At 41.2% G+C, this 27,499-nt stretch overlaps 1 protein-coding gene across 1 annotated transcript in view; it reads right to left on the reverse strand.

Annotated features, from left to right (window-relative positions):
* LOC122808810 (homeotic protein proboscipedia-like) overlaps nucleotides 1-27,499 on the reverse strand; it is a 1,259,012-nt gene that overhangs the window by 830,864 nt on the left and 400,649 nt on the right. Inside the window, exon 5 of the mRNA XM_044079870.1 lies at nucleotides 27,082-27,224. Coding sequence (XP_043935805.1) covers nucleotides 27,082-27,224 — 143 coding nt within the window. The remainder of the gene's footprint in view (nucleotides 1-27,081; nucleotides 27,225-27,499) is intronic.

The raw sequence follows: 27,499 nt of genomic DNA on the forward strand, positions 1-27,499 counted from the left end.
AGGAAATGAAGCTGCAAGCTCAAAAAGACTCAGTTAATTTTTCAAGCACAAAATTAAGGTCCCAGCAGCTAACCCCTGTCCCATAGTGGCTGGTGCTAGACCAGAGGGATCAGTCGTAAAAATTGAGTGGTCTGAGGAACAAACAATGGTCAAATTAGAGTCTCCCACCTCCATCTGAGGTAAACTGCTAGCCTGCTGTGGTAGTAATGGCTGTTTGCTTAACTTTTTATCTTTGTGGCTGGAATAAAGGCCAACCATGGGACCTGGAGTTTGTTCCATGGTCAAGAAGAAAATAGTCAAAGAAATAATTTCGCAAATAGGCAAGTGCAGCAGCCCTGAAAAATACAAAAACCAAAAAATGGCCAGCACAAAAATTGAGAGAATGAATTTATTATGAAAACATACCGGTTTCGGCTCATGCCTTCTTCAGTGTAAATTACATGCACAATAATCAAATTGCTTTTAAAGATATATGCCACCAATCACATCTATCCCCCACGAATAACTGATACATAATATTAAAGGGATACAATAGAAATATAGATAATTCTTATATAAAATATGGCCGGGACCATATGATCAAAGTTTTGAAACTTCGAACATTCAAAAAAAAACAAAACAAAACAAAAAAAAAAACAAATTACTACATGTTTATGCAGGGGGGCAACCCCACTGGGGGGCTGCCCCCCACTCCCTGCTATTTAAATATACCAACTCCGAGACTGCACTACAGTGAGGAAAAGGGAAAATTCCTGTTCCACGCTGTATGGAGATCTCAGTTTAGGTGTTCAAAGTTTTAAAACTTTGATCATATGCTGTCAGCCATATGAGATTCGAAGTTCTGAAACTTTGATCACCTAAATGGGATCCGATGTATGAGGTCTTTAAAATCATAAGACTATGGCATACTGGCCAGAAGTTGGGCTACCTTAGGTAGGGAGTCCCTTTGGTAGAGAATACAGCATCAGTGATATGGAAGGACTTCAATGTGGTTTTGTGGAAGCGAGGCAAACATTTGACAACATTAATACAACAATGATCCAGAGAATAGCAAAATGAAAGAAAATAACACTGTCATTGGTGGGTTTTGATGCAAGTAAAGCATTTGACAGGGTTAGCTGGGATTTTATGTGTAGAGCAGTGGGATAATTTGGATTCCCTGATATAATAATAAGGTTAGTTAGGAAGACATATGAAGGACTGGTGGAAAGAATTAAAGTGATTGAGTTCCTCTCCGACAAGTTGTGTTTGAACAGAGGAACCAGGCAGGGGTGTCTTCTTTTCCCTTTCTCAAAATTCATGGATAAGGTAATCACAATAAGTTTGTTTAATTTATAGATGATATTATTTTGTATTTGACAAATCCAGAAAAAAGATAGATATATCAATGTTGTGGAATACAGAGAGTTTCATTTTTTTCAGGCTAAAAAAAATAAAGAAGATAAAACAAAGGCTATAGCCATAGATTACAGAAATACATGACTTGGTTCAGCAATATTTATATTTATTGGGACATAACAAGATAAAGTATTTAGGAGGATGGATTAAAAAATACTTCTGTTATGGTAGCTAAAGATATGTGGGAAGAGACTAAGCAAAAGATAATTACAAAAACTGAGAAACTATAAGCTCTTCTTTATGGATATGGATAGTAAGATACAAGTAGTGAAAATAGTTCAGTCCCTTTATGTGTATATGCAGATCAGGTATATTTTTATCAATGAGAGGAAAAGTTGTGGACAATAACTGATACTGTCCACAACTTTTAAACTTTTCAAATAATTCATATTGGGGATATTATTTTAATGAGGGAAATAAAAATGCAACAGGAGAAGTAAAACGAACACAAGAGCAAATTATGAATAATGTAGTACAGCATATAGAATATATATACAAGAGTAAAAGGAAAGAAAACAAGAGAAAATGGAAAAAAATTAAATTTCCTGAATGAGTTAAGAATGAATTTCAAAAAGAAATTACTATTAGTGAATTGGATGAAGTACTTAGGAAAATAAATGTTTATTCAGTATCAGGTCCAGATGGTATAGGGGATGAAATGTACAATAAAGTAAGGAATTAACAGTGTGTTCTGTAAAAATTTTGAATGAATGGCTAGATTCTTTTTATAGAGTTATTTTGTGGGATATTCAAATTTATATGGAAGAAAGATGAACAAATGAAAGAAAAATTTAAAGCGCTATATTAAATAATACAGATTACAATTTTTTGAGACTAATACAGAGGAGAATGGAAGGATGGATGAAAGACATTATGGAACAAAGTATATATGGCATAAATGGGAAGGGATGCAAGGAATTATTATTGGTGGTTCAAGAAATTATGGATGACACTATAAGTAAAAGGGAAGATGTGAAACTTAGGGTAGGTGACATTAGTGAGGCATTTGATACAGTAGTACATGATGCTTTATGGGATGAATAAAACATGTAATAGTATTAGGAGAGTGTGTATGTCAGCATAACAAAATAATAGAGAGAGTATTATTAATGAATGTGGTGGCTGAGTAAAGAAATATGCATGAATTGTGGTATAAGACAATGATATCCCATGAGTGGGATACTGTTTGAATTATTAATGAATGTGACAGCAAATGAAGTGGCTTATAAAATAAAAGATGCTACTAGATATGTGGCACAAACTGAAGTGGTGATTCCAGTACTTTTGGTATATGCAGACAATACAGCTGTGTTTGCTTAGAATAAAATATGGTTGAGGGATGTGTTAGTTTGTTTCAACGGATGTTTATTCAAGGTCATTCGCATTGCGTTTAAAGATAAAAGGGTTTAAGTGATGTGATGAAAACTGGAAGGATGCATTGATCAATGAATAACGTACTTTTGTTAGGGAAAACAGCTGGGAAAATTTTATAGTTATGACGAAAAGGGAAGGTTTGATAAAATAAAAGAAAAAAAATCTGTCTTATATGGAGGACTTATAGATTAGCAATAAAAAACGTTTATCTCGTGAATTATGTTTTAATTGGAAAACGACATATATGTCAACTGTTTATATGAACCCAGAAAAATACAAAAAATAAACTGTGTAATTAATGCTTTCTTTAAAGATTAAACCAAGTGAAAAGAGTTGTGTTGTATATGAGTGAGGATGAACAGGGATTGGGGTTATTACATCCAGTTGCTTATGCTGCTTCTTTAAACTTAGAGTATTAAACTGGGTGCATGAAGAGAATGAGAAATTAATAGTGAAACTATTTAAATATTAGTACAAAAAATTTTGGAGAGGAGTAGAAAAAGAGATAAAGATTATACAAATGAAGAAATTAAAAATTATCAATAAAAACTATTAACATGAAAAATAAAAAAAATATGATATAGAGAAAGACGAATGTGGAATAATAATGTATTGAAGCAATATTATTTTGTAAATCCATAGCAACATTTACTACAAGAAGTGATAAAAGCATTAAAGTAAGTAAAACGTTGTGTACTAAGACTGTAGAGTGTCAGAATTTCCTATGGAGACTGGAAATAAGTAAATTACTGGTAAAGGGAAATATGCCATATAAAAAGAAAGTCGAAAGAGTGGGTTTATTTTATAGGGAGGAAGAGACAACAAAGCATGCTTCTTGATATGTAAAATAATGAGTTAACTCTGGAAAAAGTTGTGTGAAGGATTTTTTTGAGAATATTAATGAAAGACAACATAAAGTACAGTTTTGTACCTACCATAAATGTAGATGTTAGAGGATTTCCATTGCTGCAGTCCTTACATATGGGTAGTCCACTGTCCACAATCGGCCCGAATACCAAAGGGCTAGAACCAGCGTCGGTCATCGGCGCCCGAGACTGACGTCAGTACGTGCCAGTACAAATGCGCATGACCGACGCCATATCCTCAGTCTTTCTTGCCTCAGACGTCAGAATGCAAAAAACACCACCCAAAACCCAACCTAAAGAGAAGGGGGAAGGAGGGAGGGAAAATTGGACTGCAGCAATGGAGATCCTCGAACATCTACATTTATGGTAGGTACAAAACTGTACTATGTTCTTCGTCTCCCATTGCTGCAGTCCTTACATATGGGTAGAATCCCAGAGCAACGGAAAAAAGGGAGGCTGGCTAACTAAATAGCATTAGGAGCTGCTAACATGCCCTGTAAGATTGCAGTGGCAAACCCAGCCCTAGACCTAGACTAAAGAGGTAAATGATAATGCTTTGTAAAGGTATGCACAGAACTCCAAGTAGCTGCCTCTAGAATATCTTTAGTAGCTACCCCTCTCAGAAAAGCAGTAGAGGTGGCCGTAGCCCTAGTAGAATGAGGCCTGATCCCAACTGGAACATCCTTTCCATGATGAGAGTAACAAAAAGTAATACAATGGCCAATTTACTTGGAAATAGTTTGTTTCGAGACAGCTTTCCCCTGTGAAGTCAAAGCAAAAGAAACAAATAATTGTTGAGATCTTCTGAACTCTTTGGTTCTGCTCAAATAAAACCTTAACTGCCTATGTACATCCAAAGAATGCAAAACTTTTTCCCCTTTATTTTGGGGGTTAGCATAAAAAGTAGGCAAATGTATAGATTGGTTCAATGCCACATTAGAAATCACTTTAGGCATAAAAGTAGGATTAGTACGTAAGGAAACTCTGTCCTTGTGAAAAATCAGAAAAGGTTCCACTGCCATGAGAGCCTGTAATTCAGATACCCTTCTAGCAGAAGTAACAGCCAACAAAAAAGCAGTCTTCCAAGACAACAACTTCAATTCAGCTGTAGCTGCAGGTTCAAAAGGAGGCAGAGTCAGCTTTTCCAAAACAAAATTAAGATCCCAGGCAGGAGTAGGAGCTCTTCGTGGGGGTCTTATATTCTTTGCCCCTCTAAGAAACTGTTTAACCAATGGATGTGAAAACAAAGGAGGGTCACAATCATAGTGAGCAGAAATAGCTGCAGCATGCACTTTTACAGAAGAGAAGGACAAACCCTTGTCCAATAAAACAGTCAAATATTGCAATGTACAACTCAAATTAGGCAATTTGACATCAAAGCCTTTAGCTGAACCCCAAAGAAAAAATCTCTTCCATTTATCAGCATAAACCTTTTGAGTACTAGGTCGCCTGGCTTCCAAAATAACATCCAAAACTTGTTGAGGGAGCTGAAGGCCCTCCTTCTTTAAAACAGAATGCGCCAGGCTGTCAGGTGTAGGGATTGCACCCTGACATTGAGAAAATGATTGTTTTCCTGAGACAAGAAAAAGACAAAAGTGTCCCCAACGGGGTACTTAGCCCAACTTGGTCTCCGGTCTGAAACTCGAAAACCGACAATTCCAGAACGCCGAATGACACTTGCAAAACGTTGCTTCTGCTTAGGACCACGCGGCAAGAAAGACTGAGGATATGGCGTCGGTCATGCGCATTTGTACTGGCACGTACTGATGTCAGTCTCGGGCGCCGATGACCGACGCCGGTTCTAGCCCTTTGGTATTCGGGCCGATTGTGGACAGCGGACTACCCATATGTAAGGACTGCAGCAATGGGAGACGAAGAACATCTATGATTATGTATTGATATTATAAAAACACGAAGAATAAATATGTGAGAAGGTTAGATAAGAATTTATATAATATGGGTTATTTGGAATTAAAGATCAAATTAAATTTTGTTTAATGGGAAATAGATTTTGGCTGATACTTTTGTGAAACATATTATGGTTGTAGAAGATGGAGTGGGAATCAATTACAGAATAATAATAATATGATGATGGTATACAGAAATGTATAGATATATACCTGTAAATATGTATATTTTGTCTATGTTGTGTTAATTTAATGATCCTTACTTTTTTGATAGGTGCCATAGAATATTTTACATCCACCTGAGCGACCACCAACTCAAGCACAGGGGACCTTGGTTTAACATCACATCCAAAGGAAGTCAGACTCAGGAGTGCAGTATTTCCTTTATACTGCACTGTCAGCAATTGATCTGACTGGTGTGGAAAAAGAAGCCACAACTTTTTGCACCAAAGGCAGGGTCTCCTACTTGTTGTGACAGGAGGAACAGGAGCAGCCTTAGGCATCTGTGAATATAACAAGTTATATAATATTTTCTGTGCTATAGGAATCTCATTCTGGTTCCACTGAAAAAAAATCTCTTTCATATTAGAAAAAATGTCAGTGAAAGAAATCTCTTCAGCAGGGATATCTGATACTATGCTTTCCTCAGAATCAGAATGTTCAGACTGAGAAGATGTTCCTGAGGTACAACACCCCTTCTGCAATGTCTGCTCTACTGACTTAAATCCTGACAGAATGAGAGAAAATTAGTTTCCCTTTCTTAACCAAAGAGTCAGAAGTTTGGAAAAAGGCAGAAATAAGTTATTTAGCAAATCCTAGTAAATATGCCCTGTGCACAGAAATAAAAACAAGAGATAGTTTTTTCTCACTAAGAACATGCCCCCTAAAAATGCCTGGCCCTTAGGCACACTAGATCCAGCTTCTACATCTGCATCCCTGCCATGGGAAGATCCTTCAACTGCTCCTTCCCCACTAAGGGAATCCCTACAGCTACAGAGGATGTACCTATCCCCCCGATCCATGATGGCTGTAAGAGGAATTGTGGGAAAAAGATAAACAGTCTAAGGAACCAAGAATGGCCACAGCAGAGTCACCCACCAGGAGCTGAGGCACAAGAGGAGCCAGCTTGAAACCCAAAAACTTGACAACTTTCTTCTTCTTTTGGCCAGGGAAAAATAAAACTGTAGAGACTGGTAGGTGTGCCATATGTTAAACAGAGAATGAAGACATCAAAAGCAGATAGTGTAGCATGAATGGGTTAATAAATGGTAGAAAAAGTGATTTTGAGGTAAGCAAAACACTGACAGTCCACAGAAGCACAATACCCTGCCAGTGACACACAAACCTAAAATAACTGTAGGATAATTTAGCAAACAAATACAGAAAAGTACAGCTGTCTAAATAAACTTACCATAAGAGTAGATTTTTGAATATACCACTGCTGCAGTAGCCTTATCTGTGTGGGTTACATCCTGCCAATGATATAATAGCTGGCTAGTTTTTCAAAGCCTTGGGCATCTTTTATCTGCTCCCAAGCTGCTGGTTACATAAGCTCATAAGTGGAGAAAAACAGCCGCCTGGGTTCCTAAAGAATTAGGACTTTCTTGCCAACTGAAAAAAGGGAGATTACTTTCCTAATAAGCAAGATAATGATAGGATTATCCTTACCATGGCATAAACATAATACAATAATGTGGTTGGAGTGAGGGACTTCATCAGTGGTATATTTGGACATCTACTGCTATGGTACACAACTGTACTACATTCATCATAATCACTGCAGTAGCTTTAGCTAAATAGGTAAGAATACCAAAGCTTATACATTCTGGTAAGAGGAATGATGAGAGTCCAGGGGACCCTGGAGAACAGTCCTAGCAAAAGTAGTTCCAGACCTGGAAAAGGAATCTAGTTTGTAATGCTTTAGAAAAGTATGTAAAGAGGACTAAGTAACTGCCTCTAGAATGTGTCTAGAGTCCACCCCTTTCCAAAAAAGCAAAGAAGAAGCCAAGGCCACCATAAAATGAGCTTTGCAACTGCTTGGAAGTGTCCTATTGTTTGAGTAACAAAAGGAAACAGCAAAAGATAACCATTTGGAAACAGTCTGTTTTGAAACAGGTTGCCCCTTTTTCTTACATTCATAAGAAATAAACAGCTGTGCAGCTTCCCTGAAATATTTTGTTCTGCCAAGACACTTCAACTATCTATGCACATCCAGAGTATAAAGAACCATTTTTCCCTGGTTTCCAGGTTCAGGAAAGAAGAGAAATTGAGAGTTTGTCTTAATGTAAACCCTGAAACCACTTCAGGCAAACATGAGGTATTTGTTCTTACAAAAACCCTCTCTTTAGGGTTGAGTCACCATAAGATCTTGTAGCTCACGCACTCTTCTTGCAGATGTTAGAGCAATCAGTAATATAGTCTTCCAACAGATTAACCATGAATCGTACTGATTACATGGTTTAAAAGGAGGTAAAGTTAATATTTTCAAAACAAAGTTATCCCAGATAGGTGCCAGCTGTTTCTACATAGATGTATATTTATTTATTTATTTAACATTTATTAACTGGGAAAGTCTGACTTGGAACAAAGCCAATTTTCAGCAGAGGCCCAGGGAGAAATGCTCTAGACGCATGTCTTTGTAAACCAGGAAAATATTGAAACCAGATTCATGAATAACTTGACCAAAGATTGTGATGACAAGAGGAGAATCCATGGGAAAGACACGCTGAAATGACCAAAAGATGAAACTTGATATAGGAACATAAAAGACAAGGGAATAACAACTCAAACGGGTCTACTTCTTTTGACCTAACTTTCATTTGCTTGACACTCATTTGCCTGACCCCATTTGACTGAAATTTCATTTGCCTGACACTTCATTTGACTGACAAGTATTATTAGCAAGAAAATGGAATATGCCCCCTTCCTCACTGCAGTGCGACCCTGGAGTTATAATATATAGTTAGGGGGGGTGCGGGGGGCGAACCCCCCCACTTCATATGATATTGTTAACTTTTGATGTAATATTGCTTAGTAACAGAAAAGTAAATGGGGCTTGCCCCACACCCCTGTTGTGGGCCATGCCCCCACCCCTAACTATATATTCTAACTCCAGGGTCGCACTGCAGTGGGGAAGGGGGCATATTCCATTTTCTTGCTAATAATACTTGTCAGGCAAATGAAGTGTCAGGCAAATGAAATTTCAGTGATTTGGTCTCAGGCAAATGAGTGTCAGTCAAATGAAAGTTAGGTCAAAAGAAGTAGACCCACTCAAACAAATATTACAAAAAACAGTGCTACAGAAACTCTAAATAGGCTCTGGATATAGTGTGGCATCAACTAGCAAATATTTTCTATTTATCAATTTAAGAGTTAATAGTGGCAGGTTTTTTTTTGGGGGGGGGGCTTTCTCCAAGAATTCTGTTAGATTTTTAATTAATGGATTTAACACAATAACATAACAGTTAACAAGCAATATAATTATTTACAAAAAATCTGTCATAAAATTCTGAAACTTATTAACATTAACCAATTAAAATCAGTACCTTTCTAAGAGCTCATTTAATTTTATGAAATAATTATAACAAGAAGCAGTTTTGTTAGCTTTGATTCTAAATGGTATGAATTTCATTTTGGCAAACCATTTCTGCAATATTTGTAAATTCTGTAATTGAGTGTGAAGTAGTAGTATTCTAAAATTTTGAAACAACTTTTCTAGCCACAGCTAGAATACACCAAAGGAGAGGAAGTTGAACTCTTGGTATGTTTCCAAGAAATGGGGCATTGAACAATATTAAAGACGTAGAAAGAGAGAACATATCTGACCACATAAAGTTATTTATATCTTTACAAAAAGGATGCACCATTTTGCATTCCAAAATCACGTGTGGCCAATCTGCTTTCAATCTAAAATCACATTTCCAACAATTAATATCCAATTTATTATACTCAATTTCAATTTTGTGAGGAGTTATAAAAGCTCTATATAGGAATTTCCATGAGAACAATTTCCAATGAAAAGAAGAGGTCTTCCCAGCCAACTGTAATATCATTGCTTTCCAAAAATTCCATATTATTTACAAGTATGGAATAATTCCAATAATGAACATTTGAATTTAATTTATATGTTCTAAGTATTTTATAACTTTTGGAAAAATACAATTTACTCATATCATTATTTGTATTAATATTTATTAAAAATTCTATAATTTTAGGTAGACATTCTTATGTGTATCTGAAAAGAGTTCAATTTTTATATATTATATAATTTTTGATAAGCCAATTGTTTAAATCAAAATTATATTTATTCATTAAAAATTATTGGTTTAATTTAAAAAATTGTTTCAAAACATATTTAAAATCATCATTTTATTTAAATTACATGATTCTAAGAAATTGTTAGTAAAAACTGTGAGAAATAAAGCTATGAGAACTAAAGTAAATAACCAGTCATTGTATATCAGGACTGGCATAAATACATTTCTTAATAAAACAAAATTCAAGCATTTTATTATTATTGATGAAGTAATTTTTAGTAGCCAGAAAAAATTTTTAGGTACAAGCTGGTTATAAGGATATATAATTATTACAACTAATCAATAATATATGTTCATGACTTGATTTCCATTTAGCTGTGTAAATTGAATTAAGCCATAAAGTTACAGTTTTAATGACAGATAACGCATATAATTCAATGTCAGAAAATTAGAAGTTATGTACCTACCATAACGTTTCATGTTAGTTGTCTTCTCTCGCCTTCTTTCTTGCTGGATGGGTTCGGAGCCGATCCTCGGCTCCGACTCGGCACTTGCTTTAGCTCGAGAACTCCTTTTACCAGCTCGAGGCAACCCTATATCCCATGATGCAAGGCGGGACTACCTCAGATCTCGTTTGGTAGCTAACCTACCCTGCTAAAGACTATCCTAATATAATTAGGAACAAAGGTTCCTAAAGGAAGTCCTCATAAAGGCTTAGGAGGAAACCATCTAATAGGAACTCTTCAAGATCTGTCCAGGCCCGGGATGGAGGGAGGAAGAAAGAAGGCGAGAAGACAACTAACATGGAACGTTATGGTAGGTACATAACTTCTAAATGTTAAGTTGTCAATCTCGCCTTCATTCTTGCTGGATGGGACCGCGTCCCTAGCACCTGTATCCCGGGTGGCTCAATGGAACAGACTCTTGAGAACTGTGGAACCAAAACTGGCCCTATCTCTGGAGGCCAAGTCCAACTTGTAATGAGAGACAAAGGTATGAGGTGTAGCCCAAGTAGCTGCTGCACAAATGGTATCAATGGGTAGTCTATCCTGAAAGGCTGCAGAAGTGGAAAGACTCCTGGTTGAATGTGCTTTAGGCTTAGAAGATAGTTGTTTGCCTCTGAGAGAGTAGACATAGGAAATGGTGGAAGTCAACCATCTGGATAAAGTCACTTTAGAAACTGGAAGACCCATCCTGTTTTCTGCATAGGAGACAAACAATTGGTCCGATTTTCTAATTTGTTTAGTTCTATGCAAATAGTACCTGAGCTGACGATGGACATCCAAAAAATGCAGTTTCTGTTCAGCTCTGTCGGAATAGTTAGGGAAAAAGACTGGTAGATCAATAGATTGGTTAAGATTGGTTTGAGATACAACCTTGGGGAGAAAGGAAGGGTTAGTTCTTAATGATACCCTGTCCTTATGAAAAACCAAATAAGGTGAACGAATGCAGAGAGCTTGAATCTCGGAAACCCTTCTTGCAGAAGTGACAGCCAGTAAAAATATAGTTTTCCAAGTCAATAACTTCAAAGAACATGAAGCAGACGGTTCGAAGGGAGGTAGTATCAAGGATGCCAACATTAAGTTTAGATCCCATTGCGGAGGAGGATGCTTTATAGGTGGTTTTAGGAGAAAAACTCCTCTCAAAAAGGCCTTGCATAACCTATGAGACATGATGTTATTGTCATGCAAGCCAACATGATACTTGGAAATAGCAGCCAGTTGTACTTTGACTGTAGATGACGAGGATCCTGAATGAAAAACCTCCGCCAGGAAATCTAAAACAGAATGTACGGGAGCAGTAAAGGGATCAATATTCCTGGAGTTTGCCCAAATAGAAAAACGTCGCCACTTGCTAGCATAAATAGTCCTAGTGGACGACTTCAAAGAAGACACTAAAATGTCTCTGAGTCAGAAATCATTGGTAGCCTGGCTAGGGAAGGAAGTGGAGCAACCAAGCAGTGAGGTTGAGAGAATGAATGGCTCGGTGCTGCTGACCCGACTGGTGGATCAAAAGATCCGGAACTGGGTCCAGATGCCAGGGCAGCACCAGAAGGTGACGATGCAGAGACGGAAACCAAATCTGTCGAGGCCAATATGGAGCAATGAGGATCAATTTGGCTCTCAAAACGGTGGCTTTCTGAATGACTTGTGGAATCAAGGGAAAGGGAGGAAAAGCATAAAGAAGTCCCCGAGGCCAATCCTGGGTTAGAGAGTCTCTCAGGGGTTGGCCTGGAAGGGGAAAGAGAGTGAAATAGTCTGGGCACTTGTTGTTTTGAGGGGTAGCGAAAAGATCGCAACAAGGAGTGCCCCACTTCAGAAAAATCTGATCCACTACAGATTGATTGAGAGACCACTCGTGAGGCATCAGAATAGATCTGCTCAGCCTGTCCGCTAATAGGTTGGACCTGCCGGGGATGTGCGTTGCTATCAGAAACCGCTGAGAAGAAATCGCCCATTGCCAAAGTCTGAGAGCTTCTCGACATAATGGATAGGACCTGGTTCCGCCCTGTTTGTTGATGTACCAGACTACGGACATGTTGTCCGTTTGTACTGCAATAGTGCCCGTGGGAAGAAAGTCGTCGAGGTCTTGCAACGTTAAAAGCACTGCTCTCATCTCCAGGACATTTATGTGCAGATGGTATTCTATGGGTTGCCACGTCCCGTGGACCATCCTGCCCTGATAATGCCCCCCCCACCCGATCAGAGAGGCATCCGTAGTGACTGTGGCAACTGGAGGAGGGGGAATAAAGGGTCGGCCCTGATGAAGAAGAGGGGAAGATATCCACCAGTCCAGATGAGCCCTGCACGACTGTGTGACTAAGATTTCGTGTCTCATCGGAAGACTGTGGTACGACCACTGCATGAATAACAGCCACTGCAGGAGACGCATGTGGAAGCGAGCCAGTGGTAGAAGAACAATGGCCACAGCCATTAGACCTAGAACCTTCAGGATAAATCTGGCTTTGATCTTGTTGCTTTGTAATAGAAGCCGAACGAATTTTTGGATGTCCAGAATTCTTTGATCTGTTAGTCTGGCTAACATTTTGACGGTGTTTAATTCTGCGCCTATAAAGGTGATAGATTGGCAAGGCAGCAGAGAAGATTTTTCGAAATTTACTGAAATTCCCAAACTCCTGCAAAGCTGTAGAGTGTAGTCTCTGGACTGAAGAAGCTGACACTTGGTGGTGGCGGAGAGGAGCCAGTCGTCCAAATAAGGAAACACCTGGAATCCTAGACGTCTCAGGTGAGCCGTGACCACTGCCATGCATTTGGTAAACACTCTGGGGGCTGAAGTGAGGCCAAAGGGCAGTGCTCTGAATTGGTAATGACTGGTCCCTAGCAGCGGAGAAACCTTCTGGAGCGCCTGTGAATCTTTATGTGATAGTACGCATCCTGAAGGTCTATAGAGCACATCCAGTTGTCCTTGCCCAGAAAGGGCAGAAGGGACTGAAGCGTGACCATCCGGAATCTTGCCTTCTTGACAAATCTGTTTAGATTGCTCAGGTCTAATATTGGTCTCCAATCTCCCGTCCTTTTGGGGACCAAAAAGAATCTTGAGTAGACGCCGGATCCTATCTGGTCTGCCGGCACTGTCTGGACGGCTCTTTTTTCTAGGAGTTTTGAAACCTCCTGTTCTGCCAAATCCCTTTGACCGGGTGAGATGTCTGGAAGGGATTGTAGAGGTACGGGAAACCTTTCGAAGGGGATTTTGTAACCCTCGGATATAATCGACTGTACCCACATGTCTTGTGATAGGGATTGCCAGGCTACTGGGTACAGTGAAATCCTTCCCCCGACTGCCTCCAAGGGTGGACAGTCGGGCAACACCTCAGGGATGCTGAAAGGGCTTCTCAGGAAGAGACTCCCTGTTGCCCTGGTTCTGAGGACCCCCCCTGCCTCTAGGGTGGCGTCTATTATTGTTACCCCCTCTGCCTCTGGGGGTAAACTGACCACGTGTGTCCGGTGTAGCTCCTTGGGCTTTACGGAACCACATCTTCCCCCCCTTCTGACCCTTGGGATATGGTCTAGAAGGAGTGGAAAATTGGACTCCAATGGCAGAAAGAGTTTTACCGTCCTGCTCACACCTGGTCAAGGTATCCTTCACCTGAGGTCCGAACAAAGCCGAACCATCAAAGGGGGTATTCGTGAAGGACGCCTTAAAGGGGTCCGCAAAATTACACAGCCGCATCCAGGCTTGGCGTCTAAGAGCAACACCTGTGCCTGCGGCCCTGCTCGCTCCATCGGCCGCATAAGATATGAGCCGCATGGAGGAGTTAGATATGGAATTCAGGATAGCAAGCTGTGAGGCAATCTTTTCCTGAGCCCCAGCAGCTGAAGGATCCTGGACTACTTCACCCAGTTCTTTGAGAACATCTCGTTGAAGCCTGGTGAAGTGGCAAAGATAATTCAGCGAACGCATAGCAAAGGTCGCTGAAGAAAACATCCGCTTTCCATACCTGTCCATGGTCCTAGAATCTTTGTTAGGAGGATGGACAGGTACTGAAGGATCCGCCAGTTCCTTCTTGGTGGCCGCCACCACCATAGCATCCACAGAGACACCCTTGGAAAGGAACTGTTTGTCCGAAGGGGCCGTGATGAACTTGGATGGTCTTCTGGGGACAGGTTCCACAGAATCTGGAGCCACGCCTTCGAGCCACTACCTGCATAAGTGGGTCGAAGGCGGAGACACCCAGGAGGTGGAGGGTCGGGATCCAAAAGCCTCCAGGTATACCGACTCATCCTCAGAGGGGTCAATGGAGGGCCAATTCCCCCTCTGTTTGAGGAGCTCAAGGATGTCTGAAAAGGAGACATCCTCAGAGGGGGACCGTGGGGAACCCTCCGACTCATCTAAGTTGGTATCAGATGTAGTAGACTCAGAGGAGTCTGTGTGTTTCCTCTACACGTCCTCTTCCAAGGGGTTCCCCTGCAGGATCAGGAGAAACCTCGGAAGAGGAGGAAATTCCCAGTGGGGAAACCTGGGGCGATGGATCCCTGGGCCTGTGAGCAAGAGGCTGGCAAGAGGCATCTGCAGGCACTGATGAGGGAGGAGCTAGAGGGATGGACCGCTGACCAGGCTCAGAGGCCAGGACACTCCTCATCACCTCAAAGGCTCCTCTCCCCGGGAGGCCGGAATATCCCCGCTCCGAAGAAACAGGAATGCCCGGCTCCAAAGAGAGAGAAGGCTCCGAGGCCGATGTCGGCGCCGAGCTTACCAAAGCCGAAGCCCCGAGAGGGAGAGTGGGGTCGGACAAGGGTCCGATGCCACTAGCCCCCTCGGAGCCGACAGTGGAAACCCGACGACCGGATCCCTCCAAGGAAGGTCTCAAGGAGGAGATCGGAGCCGAGGACGACGGAGCCGAAGGATGTATCGGCTCCGGCATCGAAACAGTCGCTGTCCCGAGAAGCTCCGGCTCCGAACTCTGGTGTAGAGTCGGAGGAGGAAGTTCAGGGATTGGGGCAATAGCAGACGTCTGTTGAGACGGGCTATGGAGAATTTGGGCCAGTGCCTGAGACTTCAACAGCCTGCTTACCACCCTCTCTAAGTCCTGGTCAGACAGCCTGGAAGATCTCGAAGAATGGCTCCGATGGCGCCGCTCCGACAAGAGAGGAGACCCCGGAGCCGAGTGGATACTCAGTATCGAAGGGGACCGGGATCTCTTTCGGGTCGAAGCCATCGGAGCCGAAGTCCCTTGAACTCCAGATGGAGCCGAGGGTTTCTCGGCTCCGATGCTGGATAAAGTGTCGGCTCCAGCCGGAGCTGACAAGGCTACAGTAGTTAAGGTATCGGAGCCAGCCGGCGCCGAACCTACTACTTGAACAGTAGATGCATCGGTTCCAGCCGGAGCCGATCTCGGCTCCGACGGAGCCGGAGCCACCGGAGGAGGCTTAGATACTGAAGCCTGAACCTTCGGTGGCATAGGAGGTTTCCCTGACCCTGATTTAGGGGGAGAACCTTCTGGCTTGAGTAAGCCTCGGAGGATGAGTTTGTTCCTCCTCTCCTGCAGGACTCTCTGGCTAAAGGCATGACACAACGCACAGGAGTCCTGCAGGTGCACAGGCCCCAGGCAATAAACACAAGAAGTGTGACCGTCTGTCAGAGACATTTTCTGACAGCACTGGTCACACTTCTTGAAGCCTGAGACCTTGCCTTCCCTAGACATGACCTAGGAGGAAATAACACAGACAAACCCCAACAAACACACAAATTAAACCCCTACACACAACACACAGGAAGGGAAAGAGTAATGGGGTTGTAGGCCTAAATACAAACTTTAGTTTAAGTTATATAAAGGTTATAAAAAAGTTGAAATTGAGGGAATAGGGTGGGCTGTAAGTAACTACAGACTAAACTATGACTAAAGGGGGAAAAATAAATCCCTGACTAAGCTCTTCTTGTTTTACCAAGAAATTCACTTACCCCAGCTGGCAAAGGAGACCTCTTTCGCTAAGCGGCAAACGAGATCTGGGGTAGTCCCGCCTTGCATCATGGGATATAGGGTTGCCTCGAGCTGGTAAAAGGAGTTCTCGAGCTAAAGCAAGTGCCGAGTCGGAGCCGAGGATCGGCTCCGAACCCATCCAGCAAGAATGAAGGCGAGATTGACAACTTAACATCTGATACCACCATCTTCCCTAGTAGCAGATTTGAATGCCTCTTTTAACACCTGCTGTACTTCTTCAGAAAAAAAAAGTGCCTAAAAGGAACTGAATCATCCAGGCAAGTCAGTTGTGGTTGTTTGAGGTTGGGATATATCAAACACCCCTTATTGTGTGAGTAGATCTATTTTGTGAGGACGCTTGTGATACTTCACAGAACATGCACTTTTACCCCCCTAGACACAGCTCTCTATGCGTAATCCAGTGTACCTATTGTTATCAGTCAAGCAAGAGAGTTAAAGAGAAGGGAAGACATGGATTCAAGGCTCTCTCTCCACTAAAGCCGCTCTCTTTCTATAAACCCTAACAGTGGAATCTGAAATGCCATGGAGTGAAGATGTTGGGAACATAAAGTTTTCGCTAATTCTTTTCATATGTAATCTGACAAAGCGAATCATAAGAATCATAAAAGGCATGTACCCTAATATCATGAGGTATTCTCTTGCAGAATTCTTAGACATAATGGAGAAACTCAGTAACAATTCAAACTACAGGTCTGCTTTTCCCTGAAGGAATGCTTTTGGATGGAAGATTCCATGTACCTCGGGATCCTGAGAAATTCCCTAGAAGATGCTTGTTTTTGTGCAGAAATTGCAGGAAAAACTTTTGAAACAGTTTTCAACTAAAGGCTCCTCTAAGGCTGACTCTAATAGATATTCCAGAAAATCTTTCTCTGTGATAAGATGAGAAGATTCTTATAAGTTTACTTGAAAATCGAGATGGAATAGAAGATTCTGAACAATTACTATGGACTCCTGAAAACTGGGAAATGAGTTTGTAAATATAAGACAATCATCCAAATAGAAAGAAATGTGAATGCTTTGAAATTTGCAATATGCAATTACTGGAATCAGACAATATGTAGTTACCCCTGGAACCATAAATAGTACACAGTGTGAGAGAGAGAACTAAAAAAGTGAGCCAGATATAGAAAATCTTAAACAAAACATCTGGCGTGCCTGTCAATAAGAATGTTAATATCTTTTAGATCTAACTTTACCATGAAAGCTATTAAGGGAACCAGAGGTAAAAGACCTGAAGGGACAGCATTTTGAACTTTGAGAAAGGAGAGGTCTAGTACAGACACCCAAGCTCTTCCTCTCTCTTTGGCCCCATAAAATCCTTGAATAAAATCCTTTGCCCTTCCAGGCACTGGTTCCATAACTCCCTGAGATAGCATTTGATCCAGAATGGGGGGACAGGGATATCTGATTTATGGGACAATGAGGGATCCTCTGGAAAGGAGGGAGTGAATACTGTTGTACCCCCGTTGAACAGTTTTCAGAACATAACAACATGCCAGAATGTGATGCTACAAAGAAAGATGAAGTTTCGGGGAGAGGGACAGGTTGCCAAGGTGGGTGGGTGGTTCAGCCAGAAAAGGTTGATAGTCATTCTGACTTTTTGGATTGTCCTTGACTTTGAGAGGCTTTTCCTTTCTAGTTAGAGTTTCCATGCCAAATGCTTTTTAAAATCCTCACTAGAGGCACCTTTCTGCTTACATTGCTTATTGAAAAAAAGGAGCTGGAGTGGAAGGAGACTTTTTATTTGCCTCAAAAAAGGAAAGGTGGGAGATTTGGGTTATACCTTGAATCAACTTTCCCCTTTCATCAAACCTCAAACACCTCAGTTACAGAAGGGTCCAGGGGAAAAACATCTCCAGAAAGATTCAGAAAGTGTAACCAAGCAAATCTTCTCATGATTGACTCAAAAGTAGTAGCAATGGAGACATTGTCTACTGCATCAAAAGAAAACATCATGGCATGTTCAATAACAAGAGAAGCAGAAATAAAAGTTACTCAAGAACCTTTTTACTCTTGTAGGGGGAAGATTACAATCAAGCTTCTTCACATTGTCCAAATACAAAAGTAAAAACTTCAACATATGAGATTGGAAGTTTAAAACTCGGAATATCAGAGTGGAAACAGAATAAACTTTCTTCCCAAATCTGTCAAAAGCATTCCAATCCTCATCAGAGGGAATGGGATTTGCATTAGGAGTTTGCCTGGCTGACACAGTTTTGGAATAGGAAATCACTGCAGTGTCTGCTTTAGGATAAGCAAACAAGTACTTGTGAGTCCAAGGTACTCTGTATAACCCATCAGACTTTCTAGGGACAGGAGGCTGCTGACTGTCAAGTAAACTGCAAGCTGTGAGAAAAACTGATAAAAGAGGAGGAACAGTTGCTGACTAAGCAATACCCAGTTGTAATAAATCATAATACATTATGCTGAGCAGTGGTAATTTAATTCTGGTCCCACTGAAAAACTTTTTAAATTTTAGATAAAGTTTCAGAAAAGAAAGGTCTACTGAAGGAAAATCTGAAGCAATACTTTTCCTCAGAATTCGCATCTTCAGATTCAGTACAAAATCTTGAAGCACAACCTTCAACCAGCAATCCCTGCTCTTCCAGCTGAAATTTTGAGTAAGAAAATCCTGAAATCTTTTTTCTTTCCTTATCTGCAAAATTCCAACAAATCTTCCCAGCCTATGGAAACAGACACAAGAGAAGACACATTTTTTACTTTATTTTCTTTTCATGGGTGTCTCAGTTAAAATAGCCCCAAATTATGAATGCTCTTCCAATTCTCAAGCATCTTATCCCAGCTAATAGGTAAAACACTAGCACTTTCCCTTGAGACAGGCAAACGTGGTTCTCCCTTACCCTTTCAAGCTACCCATGTAAGGCATCCCTACAACCACAAAGGACAGCTGGTCCTTAGTGGCTGTAAGTGCTACACTTGAGGGATCACGGAGAAAAATACTAGTGGTCAGAGGAAACAGGACTGGACACAGAAGAGTCCCCCATCAGCAACTGAGACACAAATGAAGCCAGCCTAACATCAAAGACAACTTTCCTTTTCTTGCAGACAAGGGAAGGAAGAACATTGGAGAGTGATAACTGCTCCATAGGTTCAGATGGAGATGGAGCACTGAAGACAGAAGCATTGCCTGAAGGAGCTGGCAAGGTTTCAGACAGACTAAAGGAGGTATGGAGGTAAGAAACTTCCTGACAGTCTGCCCAAGCACAAGTCCTGCCCCTAATAAATCAAAAACCTACATAACCTGTAGGAAAAATGTCCAAAAAAAAAGTTTTACACAAAGTACAGCATAAGCATTCAAACTTACAGGTTCACAGGAGATTACTAGGCTAATGGCTTAAGAGCCCTTACAAGCCTAGCCTATAAAATACAATTTTACTCAATATATGGCCCCTAGTGGCAAGAGGATGGCATGACTTTGTGTCTATGGTTTGAGTCTGTTACAGACTGCTCCTGTCCATAAGGGGATACAGGCGCTACCCCAGGTGTGAATTTGCAATTTCCTATCCATTAATCCAAACTGCATTTCAAGAGGGCCAGAGAAGAGCTCTGCTAAATGTGAATAGGAAGCCTGTGCCAAAGAAGGGTCAATCTCTGAGACACATCTGTCTCTCCAGCATGTTTTGAGTCACTGACTAAGTTTAGATTCCTAGATTGGGTGATCCATGTGCTGTTTGACTTGCGGATGTACAGCAGCTCAATCAGGGCTGGATTTTTGAATGCCTTGTAGATTAGGTATAGGTCACCCCTTTATGGTCGGTAGGAGACAGAGTAAAGGGATAGGGTTTTTAGTCTATCCTGATAGATGTTGTTCACCTGACAAGAAGTGACAGTGCAAATCCCAAAATATATTTCACAGAAGAACAATGCATACATAGTTCTATTAAAAAAACATACATTTTCCACAGAAAAATAAAGTTAGTGGAAGGTTTTCCTCAACAAAGGACATCTCTGCTCAGCCTTGAAAGAACACAAGCTGAATGCCAGTTCCATGAAGCCACTGAAAGAGTGCTCTCTGGCAACAAGAAATCTCTGAACTTTTTACACAGTTTTAATATGGCACTCCTCTCCAGCTCCTGATGGTTACAGCAAGTGGAGACTCTCTTTTAGCTATGAAAAGCTGGCTGGCTGGGAGCAATGGGATAGGGCCCACATAACTTAGGCTACTGCAACAGTGGTGTAATGTTGAACATTCACTTAATCAGGTTTATACACCAGTGCCAACTGACCATCTTGGCTGTGAGTTAACCTAAACAAATTATAAGTCTGGCTGTGATTACTGCATTAATAAACCTTGTTAGCAATGCATGTGCGTGTGCGTGTGTGTGTGTGTGTGGGGGTGGGCATGCATCAGAAAGCCCCAGCAGCATTTAGCCAAGACAATATATAAAAACAGTGAGTCTTTAAGACAAAGACAAACATTTCCAGATTAACATAACATTATATGTAACTAGAAGAAAAAGAATATGCTGAATGCAAACATTTATTAAGCTTCCTCAGCAATAACTACAGTGGCCCCAGAAAAACTAAGTAATGCAAAATAATAGCATCAGTTATGAAAAAAAAAATCTGTATTCTTTTGTTACAAGCTTCAGGAAGTTTACAGATCACTGGATTTCCATATGTGTTATGAAAAATAAATGCCTAAATGTCAGCGAACAAGATCTGTAACACTTAGAGCTTTATGCTTCCTGAACAGATGACCCTGAGGTACCTCACTGTCACTGGTGTGGATGTGTCTATGTAACCCAAAACCTGCTAGTCAAGCAACTCGGTCACAGGCAATTCTATATATCAGCTTTAAAATAAACTGCTCAAATGGCAGTATCATCTTATGTACCCCAGTCTATTGGAATATATGTAGATTTTACTAAAAGTGGTAGGTCACTATAGAAATGCATTCATGGTACTGGACAGAAGAAAATGACATCATAGTTTAATTTAACAAGTGGGCAAGTGTTTCAGTATGAGCATCAAATATTTCTTAAAGACACTGTTACAGCTGTCCCTGTGTTCTCAACAATCAAATTTCAGTCGTTGATCTTCCTGCATTTCTTCTTTTAAACTAATTCGACAGGGTAGACAAGACAAGAAATATTAACTGCAAGACACAAAATTACTGTGACCAACAGCTCAGCCTGAAGGAAGTCAGAAGGGAATGGGAGTATGAAAAACACCTCATCGTTGCCAAAATTAAATTAAAAAAGGGACAACTAAAAGATATATAATGCAATAAAGCATAAAAAAAAAGAATTAAAATGCAGTGTTTCCATAGGGTCAGGAAATGTCAGTAACACTCCTAGGACTTCTTCAGCTTTGCCATCAAGGTTTCTAGGGCCATCAGAACCTACAATATAATCTTGTTAACACATTGTTCTCTTTCTATTCATGTTATAATACATTGCACATCTATCTCTCGTACTATATCATTTGATACATTACACACCAACTTGTTGCAGCTACATCATCTCATGCATTCTACACAGAGTTATTGTCACTAAATCACTTGATTCATCACACAACTATTCCTTAATGTCATACCATGGCACTCACTGAGCACACATTTCTTATGGCCACATCATTTAATGCATAAAACATTCACAATCTTTTTTGCTGAAACTCACAAATAGAAGGGACATTAGTAATTCCTAAGTGTTGCACAACCTTGACTTATTTTTTATGTAAGTGGAATCATGCTCTTACACTTGTCAGTTTGTTAATCTGCAGATACATATATATATTATTGTTATTATTAGTATTATGTAATTTAAATGTCAGGAATCTGAATGAATTAAAATGTCACAAGCCTAAAGAATAAGTAATCTTAAAATCATACTCCAAAACAAAGCAGTATTAGTAACCAAGTACGATGTGCCATTATATTGTACATATTCTCATTTTAGATCTTTATTACACTGCGGTGGTGGTGGTGGTGCGGTAGCGTTGTCGCCTCACAGTTAGACGTTGCACGTTCGATTCTCAGTTAGAGCGTCTTCTGTGTGTCGACATGTGTGAATGGGCATTAGGCCCGGCAAGCCAGCATGTAAAAATCTACTACCAATCATTAGCTGACCGGAGTTCCACTGTGGCGACCCCTAACCGGGAAAAGCCAAAAGACAGTTTTTTTATTATGCAATGCAATACCTTTTGTTAATGTTTTGATGCTGTTTTATAAAGGTAACTTAGTTTAACAGTAGACACGTTTTAAGAAATCCGTTTTATGAGTAGGTGTAATGCATCCCTGTAGAACTGCTATGATCCATTCAGTAAGGCTTTACATCAGCTCCTAAAAAAACATCCTGTTGGATGGCATTTTAAATCACTAAGTGAAATGACAACCCTCTCCTCCTACCACCCAACACTACAACCTGTGAGAGATGCACTTATATAACCAAACTGGAAGAAAAGCTCTCTTCACCCAAGACTCGACTAGACAGTCAAGAGGAGAAGGTAAACACTTGCACCACACCACACTCATCACATAGTCCCTCAAAACCTACACCACCAAAGCACACACACAGAAACACAAAACACACACCTACATTCGTGGAGGCTCTCAAAAAAATCTACCCAAGCAACAGGGACCTCCAAAGCAGAAACACAAGCAACCTTCACTCCCCAGCACAACCCAAATGACACATACCCCACAAACTCAGTGTGCCACTCAACCACAGTCCATAAGGCATAACAACGTACCTAACACTTTAGTCACAGTTAACTCTATAGTCAGGCACACTGATGTTCCACTCACCAGGCTAAACAAGGAGAAAGTCACTGTCAGCTGCCTGTCAGGTGCCAGGATCCACCACATAACGCATGCACTCAGGTCACTCCACAGCAAGTACAAATATGACTCTGTCACTGTCCATGTTGGTGTGAATGACCTGAGACATACCTCCCTGGACTACATGAAAAGAGACATGGAGGAGCTTTCTGATCTTGTAGCACAGGCAGGTATGACCCTAGCACTGAGTAGCATCCTGCCATCACCCAGAATGATACCACAGTACAAGGACAAAATGATTGACTTCAACAATTGGCTAAGTTTCTGGTGTCATTCTAAGGGGATCCAGTATCTATCTGCCTGGGATGACATGATCGACAAACCACGATGCTTTGCCAGAGATGGCCTGCACCTGTCGCCCTTGGGATTCCGGATACTGGCTAAGGCTCTTGTCACTGCTATAGTGCCTTTTTTAGGCAAGATTCAAATGACAAATTCACCACTGTAACAGGCACAAGCAAGCAAAATCTGAGGGTAATGCTACTCAATGCTAGAAGTCTAAACCTCAAAATGCACTCACTCGAGGCACTCCTTAAAATGGAGAACATCGACATCTGTGCAGTGACAGAGACCTGGTTCAAGGCTCCAGAGAGCACCCCTGCATTACCAGGCTATAATTCATACCACACCTTTCGGCCACCTAACTTGGACCAAAGCACTAAAGGCAGAGGCGTGTCCATATTCATTAAGGATATCCACACCTCCAGGCTAGTTGCTCAGCATAATGCATCTGAGATTATCCAAGTGCAACTAACTCTGGGCAAGACCACAATGCAAATTGTAGCTTGCTACAGATCCCTCACCATGCCCCAGGATTCCCACTCCTCATTTCTTGATACACTGGAAAATATTAGGATACAACCTAACACCCTAATAATGGGCAATTTCAACTACTCCACCATTAACTGGGAAAACTACTCATGTACCAACTCTTGTGCTCAACGTTTTCTGGAATTCATAATTTCCAATGCCTTGGATCAACTTATCCACACTCCCACGAGGGACAGCAATATCCTAGACCTGGTCATTACCAACAGAGGCAACCGGTGTTCCACACCAGAGGTCAATTCCTCGTTGGTCAGAGCCGACCATAAGCAAATCACCCTAGACATCCACATCCCAGCCCCACCCCCCCATTAGGGAAACCACCGTAAAAAATTTCTCCAAAGCTAACTTCACGCTTAAGACAGAAGTGGCAAACTTCACGACAGCCATACTGATGGACAATAGAGAGACAACTGCTGAATCCTATACAATTGCACTTTATAAGCACTTACACGAGTGCATGGATCATGCAATCCCTAGCAGAACCAAGATGCTGTCCTCCAAAAAAAGGAAGCCAATCTGGTGGTCCCCTGCTATAAACAAACCACAACAGAAGAAAGAAACTGTCGCAAAAAAGAGTAAAATCACATGATTGGAGGAACTCCGTGGTCAGCCTCAGTAAGAAGCTGAGATCCCTCATAAAATCCTCCAAAGCTAGTTATGAAAACAGAATCACCACTGATTCTAAAGACAACCACAAAGCATTCTATAGCTATGTCAAGAATCTCAATGGCAACACTCAGCTCTGCTCTGAGTTACAGCACAATGGCACTAAATATACAGAACCAACTGATATTGCCAACATCCTGGCAGATAGGTTCAGTGCTAACTTTACCCCTCTCTCATCCCCTAAAGGGCCCATCTCTATACCGGAAGAATGCAAAGTTCCTGTAATTACGGCTGCACAGGTAAAATACACACTCTCCAAAGCCAAGAACACAGCATCCATGGGACCTGAGAACATCTCAGGCTGCATTCTACATGAACTACAGAACGAACTGGCACTATATATTCAATCACAGCCTCACCTCAAGCTTTGTGCCCACTGAATGGTGCACAGCAACAGTTAACCCACTCCACAAAGGTGGAGCCACCACGGACCCTGGGAACTACCACTCCATTAGGCTAACGAGCCTGGTCGGGAAGGCTATGGAGCGTATCATCATGGAACTTATAAACAATGACATTGGTAATCTCCAAACTCTGGACCCTACCCAGTTCAGGTTTGTAAAAGGCAGATCATGTCTCCTAAACCTGATAGACTTCTTTGAAGCAGTCACCAAAGCTGTAGATGAGGGTAAGGTGGTACACATAGGCTATCTAGATCTCGCCAAAGATTTTGACACCATCCCCCACTCTGTAATTATAGACAAACTCACTAAACTAGGTATAAATCCCTATGTCACAAGATGGGTTGCCAACTGGCTCAATGACCAAACCCACACTGTGAAAGTAGCAGACTCTAAATCCAACTTCAGACCAGTGACAAGTGGAGTACCACAGGGTTCAGTCCTAGGTCCTCTCCTGTTTGGTATCTGCTTCTCTGAAGTACAGGCTAACACAGAAGGTCTTTGGCTAACAAAGTTCGCAGATGACTGCAAACTAGGAGCCATAATCAAATCTCCTAACGATGTGGATATCCTACAAAAGGGCCTCACTGAGACAGATGCCTGGTGTCAAAGCCATGGCCTCAAGCTCAATGCCAAAAAGTGCATTGTCATCTCTTTTGGTAAAAACTCTGTACCCATGAGCTACCACATAGGCGGTAGTCTACTTAACACCGAAAGTGTGATAAGAGACCTTGGGATACAGGTGGACAGTAGTCTCTCCTTTGATAATCACATTGCCACAGTAGTCAGGAAACCCTTCTACATGGCACACCTCATCACAAAAGGTTTCTCATCCAGGAAAAAAGAGGTCACTGTTCCCCCCTCTACTCGTCACTCATTAGACCCATTATAGAGTACAACGCCCCTTTTGGTATGTACCTCACAAGACATCAACAACAACTGGAAAGGTCACAGAAATACCTCACAAAGAGGATTACCGGCCTCAAACAGCTGCCCTACGCAGACCGTCTCAAAAAACTCCAGCTTTACTCTGTCGCTATATCGCCTACTCAGAGGTGATCTCTGCCTAACATACAAAGCTATGTCAAACCCAGAGCTGTTGGATATGCTCCATGTAAAGAAATCCCAATCCGTCCGAGCTACACGCTATAGGGACCTAAACCTTGTCACCACAAACAGAACATGCTGGAGGGATAGATTCCTGTCTCAGAGACTTTCCATACTCTGGAACAAACTACCTATCTATATCAAACAAACCTCCTCATTAGTACTCTTCAAGAAAAATCTTGATGATTGGATGGGAGATAGGAATTCACCCCGGGGATCACTTCTGTGGCTCTGCTTGACAGGGGTACAGGAGAATAATTTTCTTGGGTGGCAAAAGCCAGGGTACCGTTTGGCTAGGCTTATATAGGCCCTAGGGCCAATAGCCTAGTATCTACCTATGAACCTATGTTAAGTGTTTTACATGGCGGAAAGTCCCCACACCCCAAGCTGGTGGTACCCTCACATAAAATAATCAAATGCTATGGTTGTTGTATCTTAGCAGAAATGGACATTTCTTTCACTGCTGCACACATGGACTATTAAGATACTCTCTTTCACACAAATAGACAAAAAATATTTATAACATATACTTTCAAACTAAAAAAAACAAAAACAAACAAACAAAAAAAAAAACAGCTTTCACACACTTACCAGTAATTCTTACTCCATTTCTGGCGCTTGCCATGTTTTTGTTAGTCTGGCCTTAATCGCCCTGGAAAGTCATAGGGTGTCTTCCAACACGTGGTTAACTCTTCCTATTTAATCTGCTTTCAGTCTTCAGAGAAGGTAGCTGTGGCTACCAAAATTAGTGGCAGATTAAATAACATATTTGCTTGAGCACATTTTTGTGATTGTGGTGTAGGAGTCATGCAAAGTGTAAGAATTCATGTCCCCTAGGTTTTGTGTTACAATGTGATGTGGGTGCTAAGGGGGGTTGAGTTAAACCATGGACAGATAAGGAAGGTTTATTGGGGTTACAGAAAACAAGTATATGAAAGAGCCAAGCACTTCTATTGCACACCCTTAAAGATTGTCTATTAATCTCTAACAAAGTCTCAGAAAACAGATGTACTCACCAGAGGAGACCATATGAGATGCACCAGATCCGGACAGTGTACCAGTGCCTAGAATGCTAGGAAGCATGCCCGACTGAGATGCCATCTTCAGAAATGCAGGTTGGGTGTGAATGGGATTCACAGATGAAGGCATTACTGGTGCCCTTAAATGGAAAAAAAAAACTTAACAGATACACAAGTAAAACGATAACATATGCTATTTCAGATAAACAATAGGGTATGAAAAAACATGTTATATACCTCTGATCTATGCCTACAGTCATAGTGTCATAGTGTGACTAGTAAAGTGGCTGTGTGCATGTCTGTCTCCTCTAACTATATATGAGAGCTGGTAGATGTAGATACATAAAGTGTTTTCATAACTATTTGTTAAAAATGCCAAATCATGCCTCAGTAAATAATAATAATAATAATAATA

This window comes from Protopterus annectens, chromosome 8.part0 (assembly GCF_019279795.1).
Source record: "Protopterus annectens isolate FY-2018-M chromosome 8.part0, PAN1.0, whole genome shotgun sequence".
Classification (NCBI taxonomy): Eukaryota; Metazoa; Chordata; order Ceratodontiformes; family Protopteridae; genus Protopterus; species Protopterus annectens.